General features: G+C 36.8%; 1 protein-coding gene across 6 annotated transcripts in view; it reads left to right on the forward strand.

Annotated features, from left to right (window-relative positions):
- Positions 1-417: 417 nt before the first annotated feature.
- Positions 418-16,235, forward strand: part of ksr2 (kinase suppressor of ras 2) — a 110,753-nt gene continuing 94,935 nt past the window's right edge. For all 6 annotated transcript variants that reach the window (XM_084413830.1, XM_084413829.1, XM_084413832.1 and 3 more), the window contains exons 1-3: positions 418-1,071; positions 11,015-11,155; positions 15,316-15,466. In XM_084413830.1, the coding sequence (XP_084269956.1) occupies positions 895-1,071; positions 11,015-11,155; positions 15,316-15,466 (469 nt within the window). In that variant the 5' untranslated portion in view covers positions 418-894. The remainder of the gene's footprint in view (positions 1,072-11,014; positions 11,156-15,315; positions 15,467-16,235) is intronic.

Genomic DNA, 16,235 nt, shown 5'->3' on the forward strand with positions numbered 1-16,235 from the left:
TAAAACAAGGAAACTTTAATATAGCCTACTGTAAAAAGTGAACATGTACTATTTTTTCCTGCCTCTTAAAATTACTTTCATTGCTGTGTAACCCAATGTAATCAGGTTGAATCTGTCAAATAATTTTTTGGAGTGGATCTTGTCAATCGTTAAGTACACTTGAAAATGCATTAGGGTAGTATGTCCGGGCTTACTGCCCTAATGTAGCCTACTTCCAAGTGTACTTTGTTTATCCAAGTACGTATTTCCAATGCGTGTGACAGGCAGTTAAACTACTTTTATAAAACATGACCATATAAAACAGTGGTTTGATAGGAAAAGGTTCTCGGAGTTCAAACAGTGAGCTCACTGCATTGATGCTTATCTCGCGAGAACTCTCTCCCCTGCTTGTGTCGGCGGTGCGATGCTGCTGATGCTGTTGCTGTGAATTTGATTGACGCGAACATGTCGGTGTGATGGGGGAGCGCCGGGATGCAGCCGATGATGCTCCAGAAGGGGAATACATGCAGTCAAATCAGACGTTATCGTTAAGAAAGATCACCAATCGTTCTCCTTAATCATCAATGACAAAGATGTCTCAATTTGTGTTGCATTTCACAAGCGCGCAATGGATCTAGCTGATGCCACCGCAGCGAGGTTCTGATTTTTATTTTTTCCTTCCTTCCTTCAATGTATGTGTATCATGGTAGAGTCAAGCTGGAGCATCAAACATAAACTGTGCAACCCTGATGACAACACCGTCAGGACATCAGGATATCAACAATGGAATCGCCTTACACGTAGAGTCTAGTTTTTCATGATCACACAATTAAACGCACGATCTAAAGTGTTTTCTGATCTGATTGAGCGAAAAAAGTAGCCTGCACATAAGAAAAGGACCACTGCTCACAAATTATGGACGAGGAGAATATGACCAAAAGCGACGAGCATCATCTGAGTTTGCAAAAAGCCTTGCAGCAGTGCGAACTGGTGCAAAACATGATTGACATTAGTATCTCCAGTTTGGAAGGTCTGAGGACCAAATGTGCCACATCCAACGACTTGACACAAAAAGAAATCCGAACGCTGGAGGTAAGCAAGCATCCATTTGCCTGAGCCCAAATGTGAATTTTGCACCCCAGCCCCCCTGCATTTCTACAAATGTCACGAGAGCATATGTGTGCGCGGGTGCATGCACATTATACAATTTTGCATCTTTAAATGAGTTTCAAATTAAAGTTGCATCTCGGGAATTGACTGTATTGGCGAGATAAATGAAGAAGCTCGCGCTGCAGTGAGAGGCGCGAGCTTGCGCATTCTGCAGGTGGTGAAGAAGGTGGTTCGTGCGCTCGCGCTGCTAACATGGACACCGAAAGGGGCCTATTGTTGACATTAATTTATATCCTCGTTTTTAAATCATCCGCGTCATTAAAACATTCGTACCTTCAATATAAACATTGCATTGTTTTAAATTATGTTATGTAACAAGAGTTAATGTCCCAGATATATTCTTCATGAAGGCAGTGAAGGCTGGTGGTCGACCAAATATGTTTTTTTTGTGTGTTTTTTTTTCAAAGACTCGATATCTAGATCAGGGTGTCCGATAAATAATTTCAGCAAATTAGACTTGAGGGAGAGCGAGGAAACACATGTTGTTTAAATGTTGTTTTTTCCCTTTATGTCACGTGTCTCAAACTTAGCAATGGTATGGTAGGATTGCGATTTTTCTTAACGATTTCCGGTTCTATTAGCCATTAGACTCGGTTTCATGCTGACTTAAAGGGATAGTTCACCCAAAATGTAATTCTGTTATAATTACCCACCCATGTCGTTCTAAATCCGTAAGACTTAAGACCGTTCATCTTCGGAACACAAATTAAGATATTTTTGATGAAATCGGAGAGCTTTCTGTCCCTCCATTGACAGCTACACAACTACCACTTTGACGCTTCAAAAAGTTCATAAAGAGATAAAACTAATCCATATGAACTGAGTGGTTTAGTCCAAATTTATGAAAAGACTCAATCTCTTTATATGATGAACAGCTTGAATTTAGGCTTTTATTCACATTTAAACATTGATCAGCGAACATAAACAGAAGCCGAACTGAACCTGCTTGACGCACAAGAACAAACCTCATGATGCGTAACACACGAGAATTAATCTCATTGGTTCTTGCACAGCACGTCAAGCGAACATGCTTGAGCTTTTGTTTTACACAACTGATGTGTGAGCTGATGAATGTTTAGGCCTATATGTGAATAAAAGCCTTCATATGCTTTTCTCGCACTTCAATGGTTTAAAATCACTTGTTTTTAAACTGCAATACTTAAAAACGCATGCTAACGATAAGCTTTCGTCACTGTGTAGCACAGCAACGTCATGTGAGTGTAGCCGCGATAAAAACGATAGTCCAAAATTTCTACCGGGTTAATCGTGTCTACCGGTATATCGTCCACCCCTATGTATGATATTACGCTGTAGCCACATTGGACCAGCGGTTTGGAAAATGGATGGATGGATGATTCAGCTGCGGGCGCCATCTTCTGGCGAGACGCGGGAATTCATTCGGCATGACCGTCACAGTGCATTATGGGTATTCTCTAGCTGTTGAGTGTACATGAGTTGTACTCTTGTTATTGCGGTGCTGTATGGTATTGAATGAGTGCACTCAATAACGTTCACTGTGGTTTCGGAAACCACCACAAATGGCTGTCCCTTCAAATAGTGCCCTATTTAAGGGTATGGGGGCAATTTCGATCACAGCCCATGTTTTTGATTCACTATAAAGAACTGGTTCTTAAGATAAATTTTTTCATTAATCTATCTGACTACATTGGCCGCTCAGTATGTTTCTGGTTTAAACTACTAAAAAGAACCGGCTCATAAGAGTAATGCATTTATGAATCGGACTACAGGTTACGCTCAATATTTTTGTTGTTAGCTTTTCAGCAAAATGTATACAATAAATCAATTAAACAGCAAAAATGTTGCCTAACATAGGAAAAAATATCAGACTATGGTTTTGAGAGATACTGCAATTAACAAATTGTTTAAAATTACAACATTTAAAACACCAGTTTTGAATAAGGTGCTTGAAATCAACATACAAAACCACTGCTAGAGAAAACACAGTTGTGCAACTGGACTTGTAACTTGAAACCTTAGTTACAGAGATATAGTCCTTGTGACAACTTCCCTGTTGGACACATAGCCCTGGGCACCTGTTTGAATGGATGGAGAATTTCACACTAAACCACATCCAACTGCAGTTCTGTGTGATTTTTGGCTCAGATTTCCTCCCAGCAGTCAGTTGTTTGTCTTCTATTGCTCTGTTTCAGCGTGTTTAGGCCTCAAATACTTCTTTACATTAGACTGGGTCTGCTTAGATGCAAGAAGTCCAAAAAGTGATCCCTGCTTATGGGCTTGATGTGTAGGTACTGTATGTATGACACTTACTATCTTGGCTATAGTTATTTTGCGATTAGGTCTGTGTTTTTTGTGTATGATTATACTTTTGATCATGATTATGTGCTGTTGCATGTGTGCTGGCATTGCATTGCATTTATCCTTTTTTTTACTCCACCAAATAGTCTGCTTTTCAACAGCTCCAGTATATTTGTGCTCTGTTCACTTGACGTGGGGAAACCCATTTTCCCGTTGGCTGTTGATTGCAGCCGTCACTAGTGTCAGCATGTCACAATGAAGCACTTTGTTTGTTCATGTTGATGGAATAATAATTACAAACATTAGATATTATCTGGGGGTTCTTGCTTGTTTACCTGGTGATGGACGTGCATTAGCATCTTCAATTTACCAGGCACCAGTGATGCTCAAAGCGTAATATGCCATTTGGTTACATCGATACAGTGATCCCTCTTTAACTATACGTGCTCACCCAAAAATAATAAAAACTCATTCCAGGTTTAAAGGTTCGGTAAGCGATTTCTGAGAAACATTGATGAAATTGGATCTGTCCGAGCACCATAACACACTTGTAGCCAATCAGCAGTAAGGGGGCGTGTCCACTCTTGATGGGGGAGGAGAGAGAGTGAGCAAGAGGGAGATTTGAAGAAAGACTGTAGAAAGAGAGATAGCTGAGAGACATTACAAAAGAGAAAAAGTCAGGTGTCCTTCACGCTTAATGCAGGCAGCATCTGGGGTGCTTCACTTCTTAGTCTTTTTATACTTCTTTTTGGGGAATTCCAATTCCATTTCGTCCATCAACTGTCGCCTACACTGTTGTCTTCTTCTAGCACTTCTGCCCTTCTTTACTGTAGCCTTCATTACTTCCACCTCTTCTTGTGATTTCAACACTTTCTCTTCACCTTCGTGCACCCTTTCATTGACCTTTATTGTTGGTTATTCACCATAATAAACAAAGGAAGTCAAATGCAGTTGTTTATACCCTACATCTATGTCAGTATTTCAGGTACTTTCCACTCATATAGCATTCAAGCATTTTTATATTTAAACATGTATGGCATTACTGTAAAAGCAAGCAAAATAAAATTTCTTTGAAACAGCCAGATAGCAATATCAATATCCAAAACAGCGGGAAGGCCTGAAAACCTAATTTAAATGAGCCTATATAGCCTAATAGGCTAGACAACTATAGCCTATACATTTGATTTTATAAGTTGGTAATGTTTCAACTTGATAGTCTTGAAAGTTTGTTAACATGGGGTGTGTACAACATTACAATATTTTTGATTTCGTGATCAGCGCAGCAAAAATAGACCCGGCCCTGAAACCCACGCTTCACTGCTGCTACTGTTCCAAGTTTAATGCACTCATTGGTTAAAATGGAAAAAATATGTGCTGCTCACGCACCGCTCATGGTTGCAGTGTGAAATGACCATAACATTGGTTTTGAGTGTGCGCTGCTGGCGACTAACAACGAACTCTTGCTTACTCCTCCTGTGTACTGTATGTTCATTTTTTGTTCTTCCTTGTCGTTCGTCACCTTCACTTTATTTTTCGAGAAACTTTATTTTGCGTCACTTCTGCTACTCTTGCATTGAGTGTTTGTGCATTTTTTTGGGCAGAGCAATGAAGGGAGTAGGGCTGAACGATAAATCGAATTTTCATCGTCATCGCGATATGAACTCGCGCGATGAACACATCGCAACAGACAGCCTGACACGATGAATAATGCCTGGTTCAGATTACAAGATTTTTGTGTCTGTTACGATAGTCACGGTGTCAGATTACACGATTTTGACTCCTAAAATCTTGTCGTGTCCTGGACAAGAAACATGTCAGACTACACGTTGCTTTCCGACCAGTCATCGCGTGTCGTCACACGCACACATTCACTCGCAAACATTCACTCGCACGCACGCACACCGACGCCCGTTGTCGTTTACGAATCCCCACGACACCCTACGTCAAACGGATCGTGCCAAAATCGCGCTAAAATCGTGTAATCTGAACCAGGCTGGTAATAAACGTTTGACCTAACACGCAAAGAACCTATTAAAGCAGACTTGGGAACAGTATAGCTAACATTCACATTTGAATATTTAGCGCAAGTCATATCGTCATCGCAATATTAAACAATGTTATCGCACATCGCAGCTTTTCCTCATATCGTGCAGCCCTAGAAGGGAGGGGTGTGTTTGATTTCAAATAGCCTATCAAACAGTGTTTAACAATGATTCTCAGAAATTGCTTACTGCACCTTTAAAGTATATTGCAATTATAACTCTGTCCTTCAAATACATCAGATAGGCTACTGACTGAATCTGTAATATTTTATAATCAGGGATTATAATTGATTAAATGCTGTCTTCTAAATGCATAACATTCAGTGTATGTTAATGTTAATTGGTTAAAACAAGCATATCAAGCAAATCCTTTACTTACAAATTACATTAGGAACTACATTGCTTCAATCCACTGTATTGGACAGATGTGTAAATCTCTCTAAATAAAAAAAAGATTGGTGATTATATGTTTGTTTTTAAAACTAAATTTTGCGATTTAAAAATATATACATCATATCTTTATTCTGTTGAATAGATTATGGAATAGGTTTGAAGTGGATAAAAATATGATGCTGTAATTTATTGTATTGTTTAAAAAAAAATCTTGCTTGATCTGTAAAGCACTTTGGGTCGACTTCTGTTGTTTTAAACGTTGCTACAGAAATAAAGTTGACTTGACTTGACATCAAAGGATTAAAGCAGGGTTTAAAGGGAAAAAAAGTTTGGAATTCCCTGGGTTAAAGAATAAATCTGTTTTGTTCGCAATATAACGAGAGAGTGATGTGTATTGTGACAGGAGTTTATAATTCAGTTTATTTGGGTCAGTTATTTTTTCAGTTCAGTCAGGGTATTTAGTTCAGGTAGTGATTTGAAAACTTTGAGAGAAAATGCATTTGAAGGAACATCTCTAGGCTTTAATCTTTGCATTTGAGCTGGGACCCACAGACAACATGCTTTGTTTTCATATACAGTAACATTCAGCAAACAGTGTTGCCAAGAGAGATCACCCCAACACAATTAAAACTGAACAGACTTCTGGATGTAGATGGAGAGTGTTCAATAAACTGATAATGCTGAAACGATCAAATAGCTGATACTTATTTACTCATTAGTTTAAAAGGTCAAAATGTATCTTGATGGCATCCAGTTTCTGGATGATTTGTCAACCGTAATCCTTTGTTCTCACTATGAGTGTTACATGTATGACCTTATAGGCTCACTTGTGGCTCACAAAAACATATTTTGCTCTATGTTATACATTTTGTACATTGTGAAAAACAAACAAACATAGAATTTAAAAAAGGGCAACAGTCAGTTTGCATTACTTGCGAGTTAAATAATTAATTAATTTACAGATGACTAATTCAATGTTTATGTAGATTGATTATAAGTTGCTTTTTTTGCACGTCATTCTTTTAATCATTCGTGCATCCTCTCATGTTTTCTAATAATTTGTATTTAATTCAATGTGTTTACTTGTCAGTATCTTTGTAATTATTTCTGAGTGAAAATTTCTTCTACACCATTTTTCCCCATGTGTGAAATCACATGTGGAAAAACTACTTATGAAATACCTTTCTAAACGTGAAAACAAAACCCACAACAACTGTGTGAATAAAACTGTTAAACAGTCAAACAATGCAACCATATTAATTATTCATGCCCCAGTGCATGCTGGGAATGGAGCTGAACCACAAAACCTTTATTCGGTGTAAACCTATTTAAACTCAAAAATGCATTATTCTAACTTACCTCCTGCTGTGCTTTAAAAATCATGACAGAAAAAGCATTTTTAGCAATATTTACTTGATGTAAGAATCTTTTTTTTTTACACTGTAGTGCATTTATGCTTTTTGTCTACCAAATAGTTTTGTGAATAGTTAAGTCTGCAAAATAGGTCTCTGTTTACTAATGTGTTTTTGTACAGTTTTTTTTTTTTGTCACATTCTAATGTTTAATATAATTATATTGTATGTTATAGAATTATACCCTTTATTCAAAACTGCATCCTTGTTAACCACTGGATGCTATTTTAACCATAAAGAGAGATACAGTATATATTACATAAAAGAGAACTGTAAGATGCTATAGAAAATAGCTAGTGTGTCTTGTGAGTTTTTTGTGTTCTTTGTATTCCTCCACAGACATTGCAGTGACATCACTGTCTTGGGAAACTTGTCCAGTTTAGAATATTCATGTTTTTTCAACATGCTTAAAATCAGCTCAAAAAGATCATAAAATATTGAATGACATTAAGGACAGACACAAATGCCAAGCATTGCATTTAGAGTTTGCTTATGGATCTGCATGCGTGTCATACAACTAATTATACTTCAGTTATATATGATAAAAAAATACACAGTTACCTTGGAATCTGCACACATTTTAAAGTCAACGTTGAAAATTCTGGAATATTGATTTATCCATGCACATTATTATTATTATTATTATTAAAATTGCGGATGATCTACTACTTCCAGCGAGATTCTGAAGTGTGCAAAATTTATTTTACTGTCTATGGCAAAATTATGGATACTTTACTATCCCATGAGGCCACGGGAGAGGATTTATGAATGTCAGTGAAGTGATGCAACTGACGCTGGTAGTTCACGTGAACATATGGCTGATGTAGTCCGAATTTCATTCACTACCCAAATATTCATACCATATTGAACGTTTATTTAACGGTCGCAAAGTAAGTTCAAATTCAAATGTAGTAGGCCTACTCAGACAGTATGCGATTTCGGACGCACCTTTAAAAAAAAATAGTGAAGTTGACTATCATTGGTTACTGCAGGCTCTATTTGACCCTATGAATCATCCGTATTTCAAGCGTTGCCAGATCTGCGCTTCGGCGCCTCCCAAGAGCTTTGCGCTTTGTTGTTTCTGATAAGAAACAAAGTCTCAGCTTTCAAATTCGGTGCATTTTATAACGCAATTCAAACAATAAATGGCTTTTTTTGACGTTCTTAAATGTGACGTGACAGATCGCTGTAGCAGTTCAGTTCAAGCGACAGCATGAAAATGCATGCATGAACTTCAAAAGGTATGTTGGAAGATACAGCACAACTTATAGAAATGTATAATGTCTCATTTAATCGCTAAATCAGTGTTTCAACCGTGGAAAGACATCAATAAAACAGCTTGTGAAAAATTTCACCTAACGTTACATTTACCTCAGGTTATCCAAAGTTATCTAGTGTTCACAGTTTGTTAGTTAGCTATAAAAAACACTAGAGAAAAGCTTATTTACTGTTAGTAGTTATATGTTTGAATAAATATGTCATGAAGACAAGTGCTTATGAAAGCTACATTATGTGCTACAGAGTTACAAACATTTCAGTTTTTATTTTAATAATAATAATTATTTCTGAAAATAAATAGCAGTTGAATACATAAGAGGGCTCTGTTGTTAATTTTAACCTCTAATATTATATTAATGTACCAAATGTATCGGCAGATATCATTCTGAATAATTGGCGTATCGTATTGGTGGAGAAATTTAGAATGCTTCTCAATACTCCAGTTGATGCTTTCTCATTGATGTCCTCCAGCCCTTGACCCGGAAACTGATCGAACTTAACCATTTTGAAAGCCATCTTAGGCCCTGTCCCAAATGGCACACTTCATATGCACTTTCGGTCTTGTGGACTCCGCATGTCCGTTAAGTCCGTGAGACCGTAGGGTGTCCCATTTGTCATTTTAGGCCTCAGAAGGGTGCTCGTGAGCGGCCTTTCGCGCTTTAACACTCATTGGCACCGTGACGAATGCGAGGGGGAGATTACTTGCGACTGCCAGTGTTGTGCCGAATTTCGACCCCCGCCAAATGATTACCCCCCTAGTATTGGTAGGTTTAGGATTAGTTGTGGGGGAGGGGTTAGGATTAGGGGTGGGGTTAGGATTAGGCAATCAGGTACTGACTTCAACGAGGGGGGTAATAATTTGGCAGGGGGTCGAAATTCGGCACAACACCGGCAGATTTGAAAGCCTGTTGAAGATGGAGGATCACGCCTATTCTCGAGGACATGTAACAGAGTCGCCAAGGAAGCGAAAGATAGAATTCAACAGATCAACAAGACCAAAGTCAATATTGGAAATTATGCAGCCTATGCTGTAAACATTGTCTTACACTATTAATCTCGTACAATATACAGAATAACGATAGCACTGATACTTTACTGATACTGTCTCACTGGTTACTCGTCTTCAGCGTGTCCAGAATGCTGCAGCGAGATTTTTAACAAATACCAGAAAACGGGATCACATAACACCTTTATTGATATCCCTTCACTGGTTACCAGTTAGATATAGAATACAATACAAGGTGTTGATGTTTGTTTTTAAAGCACTACATGGTCAAGCTCCTGAGTACATAAAAGACATGTTAATTCCCTATCAGTCTCAACGTCATCTTCGCTTCTCTCAGAACATGCTCCTAACCGTCCCACGGTCTCGTTTGAGGCGTAGTGGAGATCGCGCTTTTTCTGTTGCGGCTCCTGCACTCTGGAATGTGTTGCCACTGTCCTTAAAAACCTCATCAGGCATTGATATTTTTAAAAAGGAATTGAAGACTTATTTATTTAATCAAGCCTTTGGCGTTTGATTAGGTGTGAGAACTGTGAGTGATTTGTTGTTTGATTCCTTTGTGTCTTGTTTTAATGTAACTTAATGTCTGTATGTATCTTAGAATTATTGATTAGCCTACGTATGGACAGCACTTTGGTCCATTCTAATGGTTTTGAAAGTGCTTTATAAATAAAAGTTGAGTTGAGTTGAGTTGAGTTGATACTTTATTAAGATTAGCTTGCATTTGTTTGGGAACCTGATAGCTGATAGCAATGAAATGGTACCAAAATAACGAAAACGTAAAACTATTATTCGTTTTACATAGAGGTCATAACCTACATGTTAACTGACTAAATAACTAAATGCAATTTGTAATAGTTTTCTAAAGTAACCTCATCACTTGAAGGAACACTTATGGACGAAGTCGAAATGGAAGCCATGTTAATTTTGGAATAATACGGCCACCGTAGGAGTTAAAACGCCCTCGGAATGGGAGGGGCTAGAAAGTAATATTCAGTTGGTAGTCATATACAATTTCACCACTAGATGGGAGAGAATCTTACACAGTGTAGCTTTAATCAAAATAACTTCCAGCAACATCTCTTCTCTTGTGACAACCTGTCACTCACATGAGATCACAGCAATAGCAAACCACAATGATCCAACCATCCCGTCTATTCCTGATGGATTGTTCGAGAAGCCGTTTCACTCTGATATACATCATAATAGTGAAGAAAAGACAATATTTTTGTAAACATGGTGATATAACATTTTAAGCATGTGCAAACAGAGCTGAGAGTGCTACACTTTGGGAGTATTAAAGGAGAAGGGAACTTTCCGAGTGACAGGTCTTCAAATGATGTTGATATTGCAGAATTTAATGCACATTCTGCGTGACACATTGGTGTAAATTCTCAAACTTATGACATATTAAAGATGTTAAAATATGAGTGCTATATAAAGTCTTTCTTTCTTTCCAGGGTAAACTGGTCAAGTACTTTAGTCGGCAGCTCTCTTGCAAGCGTAAAGTGTCCTTACAGGAGCGGAATGTGGACCTGGATGGATTCCCGCAGCTGGGACATTGGTTCCGTATTGTTAACATGAGGAAAGAGGTTATCGAGGTATGTACAATCCTGTTTGTTTTGTCCTCAACCAGTTAAGTGCAAACAGGGGTGGGTGATATGGCCAAAATCTTATATCACGATATTAGTCATTTTATTTCACTATAACGATATATATATCATGATATAGTTATTTTTGCTTTAAATAAGGTTTTTATATCATCAAAAAAATTTATACCATTGAAATTTCACAACTCTTGTCACCAATTTCAATATCACAAAAACTAATACTAGCCTACAATACAACTAATACAAACAAACAATAAACCTCTCGGTGACACTTTACTTTGATGGTCCCATTTAGACATTGTACTAACTGTAAGTAACATTGCACCTACATGTCTATAAACTCTCATCAGAGTATTAGTAAAGCATTAGTAGACTCTCTGCTTAATATCTGCTAACACTTTATTTTGATGGTCCCTTAACAGACATTCTACATACTATAAGTAACTTTTTAACTACATGACATTTTAGTAGCTTTTATAAACGTGCCTTAGAAAATGACAATACTGGTGTGCATCCTAAGACAAAACAATGGCACTGACATATTTTAAGATAAAAATAACTTTCAGTTAAAACAGCTCAAACATGCATTTTAGTCTGGGACTAAGCTTAAGCCTGGTCTGTGAAACCAGCCAAGAATGTCTAAAGGGGACCACCAAAATAAAGTGTAACCAAACTCTTGCTGAAGCGTTCTGAACAGCCAGTGAGAAAATAAGAACAAAGAAACTACAGTAGAACAAAGAAATAGATCTACCTGAAAAACTTACATACTATAAATTAATCAAATGTATAAAAAACACTACATATCTTCACTGTGTAAATTAAATATACATTTTTATTAAAGTGAGACAAAAGTGATTCAGTCAAGAGCAGTGACAGATTTTTTGGTTTGATTAACATTAATGACAGACGACGGCAGGTAAATTAGGCTGCTGTCACTTTAAAACCGGATGTACAGATCCAATATACTGTTGCACATGCGTTTTCTTTCTCAACCGTTTACGTTCATTTAAGACATAAATGACTGTGTTTACAAGAATACTTGCAGTTCAGAAACGGCTTTAGTGTGCGCGTCTCTCTCAGACAGTGCTCAGAAACCATCTCTCAGATAGCCCGCATATAATGAAATTAGCTCTCTTTCACTACGTTTCAACGGTTTAAAATCACTTGTTTTTAAACTTCAATGCTTAAAAAACGCATGCAAACGATAAGCTTTCATGACGGCGCTGCACAGCAACGTCACGTGAGCGTAACCGCGATAGAGACCATAATCCAAAAGTCTAATTCAACCGTTAAATCGTGTCTACCCGTACATTGCCCATCCCTAACCCTGTCCCACAGTTGATTTCCTTGTTTAACTCCATCATGCAGTCACCTCAGACTTCATGGATTCAGTTCAGAGTTTGAAAATATCATGGATGGATCCGATTGTGGCAAACAGTAATGCTATCTTTTAGTACAGTGGTCTTAACTCTGCTCCTGGAGGGCCACTGTCATGCAGATTTTAACTCAAACCAGCGCCAACTCTCCCGCCTTGAAGTTTCTAGTAATCCCGGAGACCTTGATTAGCTGGATCAGGCGTGTTTAATTAGGGTTGGAGGAGCTAAACACTGCAGGGAGTTTGAGACCACTGTTTTAGTATGTGCTATCAACACTAAGGTTATGGTTAGAATTTGTTTTAGGCAACCATCTCTGTGATTGACATGACTAACAACATCTTTAGAATCGGCCACAGGGCGTGTTTGGGCGACACAAAATATTGCATAAGAACATGTCAATAAATATTTTCCTGAAGTTTTATACTGACAATTTCACTCCTCTTAATTGCTTAAAACAATTATATTGATTTAATTACACTCTTAAAAATAAAGGTTCCCCAAAGAACCTTTCAGTGAACCGTTCTTAAAAGACCCATTTTTTTCTTAGTGTAAAGAACATTTGAATAATCTAAAGAAACGATTTACACTATAAAGGACCTTTTGTGCAATGGAAAGTTCCATGGATGTTAAAGGTTCTTCACGGAAACTTAACCGTGTTACATTATGTAGTTTGATTCTCAGTGTTTGATTCCAAGCTGAAATTGATAATAGGAACTTCTCAGAAAAAGATTTAATAAAGCTAACAAATTACACACATTTCAGGGTTTAGGCCTAGCTGTGAAATGTATTACAAGCTACTATGTCTATACAAAGGGAGTTAAGAAAAATGCCAGAAAACTAATAGGAAATAAATAGAAAAATTTGATATTGTACACTTAAGTGAAATTCAGACATGAGTGTGTGGAGAGATTATGTATAATTATATGTTAATGTGTCAGTTGGCCAGTGAGAGCATCTTTATGAAGGATCTTTGGGGGAAGTAGCTCATTCTGAGCCTCCCCGTGCAGTATATTTCTAAATATTTCCCATCTAATGGGAAGAAACATTGTAAACATAAGGTCTCTAACAGAAGATACTCTAAGGCCTTGAGGTTTTTCTCCTGTGCCGCTGTCCTCAGTGCTGAAGCGTTGGCGCTGTCCAATGTGCTGAAGCCCCCTGCTGATGTGGAGAAGGAAGTGCAACAGTCGGTTAGAAATTAATTATATATTCATTTATCCTATTCCAATATCATATTAATTTTTCTTCATAGGGGAACTGATTTTGAACAGTAACTTATAAACATTTAAAGACCAACCTACTGTGAGCTACGAGTTGTTGTTTTTTCCGCAGATTTAAAGCCTTTAGCCCACATAATTTCAATTTATTTGTTTCTGTATATATAATCTACATCTTTAAATCAATAGTTTTATATTATATCATTCGAAGTGCTTCATGGGATTGTAGTTCTTTCCCTCATTAAAGCCGTTGAGTGCACAAGTGTCTTGTACATTTGCAATTTTGTCCGATTTCAAATCCTTTTAGATTCAAGTTAAAGTTTTTAATGCTTTGATTCAACTCGTAAGCTGGCTGGTTTGGTTTATGGCTTATAACTCTTAAACAGACTTTTTAAAGATCCCATTGGAAAAAGTGAATGGGGAAAAATACTTCCGGGACCAAGGCCATGAGAAGAGTACATTTGTATGAATTAAAAGCTAAACTGATGTCATATTTATTTTACACATCTCCCAAGAAAATAAATGTGTATTCAAGATGCTGAAGTTGAGTGTTTAATATTTTAATTTGAATGTATGTCAAGGTTTTAACCTGTAAGAAAAGCACTTAACCTCAGGTTGCTCCAAGGTTATAAGTTTATTATAATTTACTGTTGATAACAGCATTAGTAATTGTATGTGTTGCTGCATTATATGCCGATGAGTCCAAGTTAAGTCTTATGTCATGAGTTTTATAAACCCTTTCAATTAATTTAATTATTAATTTACTCAAAAAGAGGTATTATTTCAAATGATTTCCTTGTTCAGATCAAGTCATACTTGTATAAATATAGTACTGTATGAAGTTTTACAAAAGAAAATTGTATCATACTTCATATATTTTTTAAACGACTCTTTTTTTTTTTAACATGGACATGTTTTTTCTTTCCATAAATGCCCTCTGAATATTTCTTCTGCAATTTCTCTTTGACCCCCCCCCCCCCAAAAAAAAAGTATATATATACTATTACATATTTTCATGCTAAGGCTGAATTTATTTAATATAACAATACAGTAAAACATTAATATTGTGAAATATTATTACAATTTAAAATAACGGTTTCCCATTTTAATATGAAATGTAATGGGAAATCCCATTATTTTAAAATGTAATTTATTCCTGTGATTTTTCAGCATCATTACTCCAGTCTTCAGTGTCACATGATCCTTCAGAAATCATTCTAATATGCTGATTTGCTGCTCAAGAATTTTTTATCATCAATATTGGTAACAGTTATTCTGCTTAATATTTTTGTTGAAACCCTGATGCATTTTTTCAGGATACTTTGATGATTAGAAAGTTCAAAAGAACAGCATTTATTTAAAATAGTCTTTACTGTCACTTTTGATCAATTTAATGCATCCACACGGAATAAAAATATTAATTTATACTTTATACGTTAATTTAGTATTAACTTTAAAAAAACGTACTGACCCTGAACTTTTGAATAGTAGTACTATTTTTTCAACTGGCATGTCTGAGACTCCATCACTGATCAGTTGTGTGTGCGTGTCTTTGTTGTAGGAGATCTCCCCAGGTGAGCTGACTCTCGAGGCTCTATTGGAGATGTCGGATGAGCAGGTGTGTGAGGCACTGCTGAAGTTTGGAGCGAGTGATGAAGAATGTGCTCGGCTCAATGCCTCGCTCACATGTCTACGATCAGCCCACAAATCAGGTGAGTTCACAGGATGCAAACATCACCAGACTGTTCTGAAAGTCTGATCTATCTATCTATCTATCTATCTATCTATCTATCTATCTATCTATCTATCTATCTATCTATCACTTTATGGCAAAAAGAACAGAAAAGTATTAAAGCACATTGTAGAGAATTACTGGAATAGATCATTAGAAGGGAGTATTCATAGTTTTGTTCACAGTTCTGGCATGAGAGAAAAGCTCTACCAGAGAACATCCAGTAGAGGGCAACACAATGCTGAGTTTCATTATTGTGGACTGGGGTGTAAAAATATCTTCATATAACTCAGTGTCATATAATGCATCTGATTTTACTTAATATGATGCGTTTAGTGATATAGAAGGTTGTTTTTGTGTGAAGTTTTTTATTTAGTATTTTAGTTTATTATATACAGGCGGGATGGAGTGGGGAGGGAGATAACAGGGATTTTTAAAATAAGTCTCTTATGCTCATCAAGGCTGCATTTATATGACCAAAATATAGTAAAAACAGTAATATTGTGAAATATTTTTTACAATTCATTTGAATATATATTTTCAAATGTCATTTATTCCTTTGATGTCAAAGCTGAATATTCAGCATCATTACTCCAGTCTTCAGTGTCACATGATCCTCCAGAAATCATTCTAATGCTGATTTGCTGCTCAAGAAACATTTCTTATTATTATCAATGTTGAAAGCAGTTGTGCTGCTTAATATTTTTGTGGAAACCCTGATATTTTTCAAGATTCTTTGATGAATCTGA

This window comes from Rutilus rutilus (genome assembly GCF_951802725.1).
Source record: "Rutilus rutilus genome assembly, chromosome: 7".
NCBI lineage: Eukaryota > Metazoa > Chordata > Actinopteri > Cypriniformes > Leuciscidae > Rutilus > Rutilus rutilus.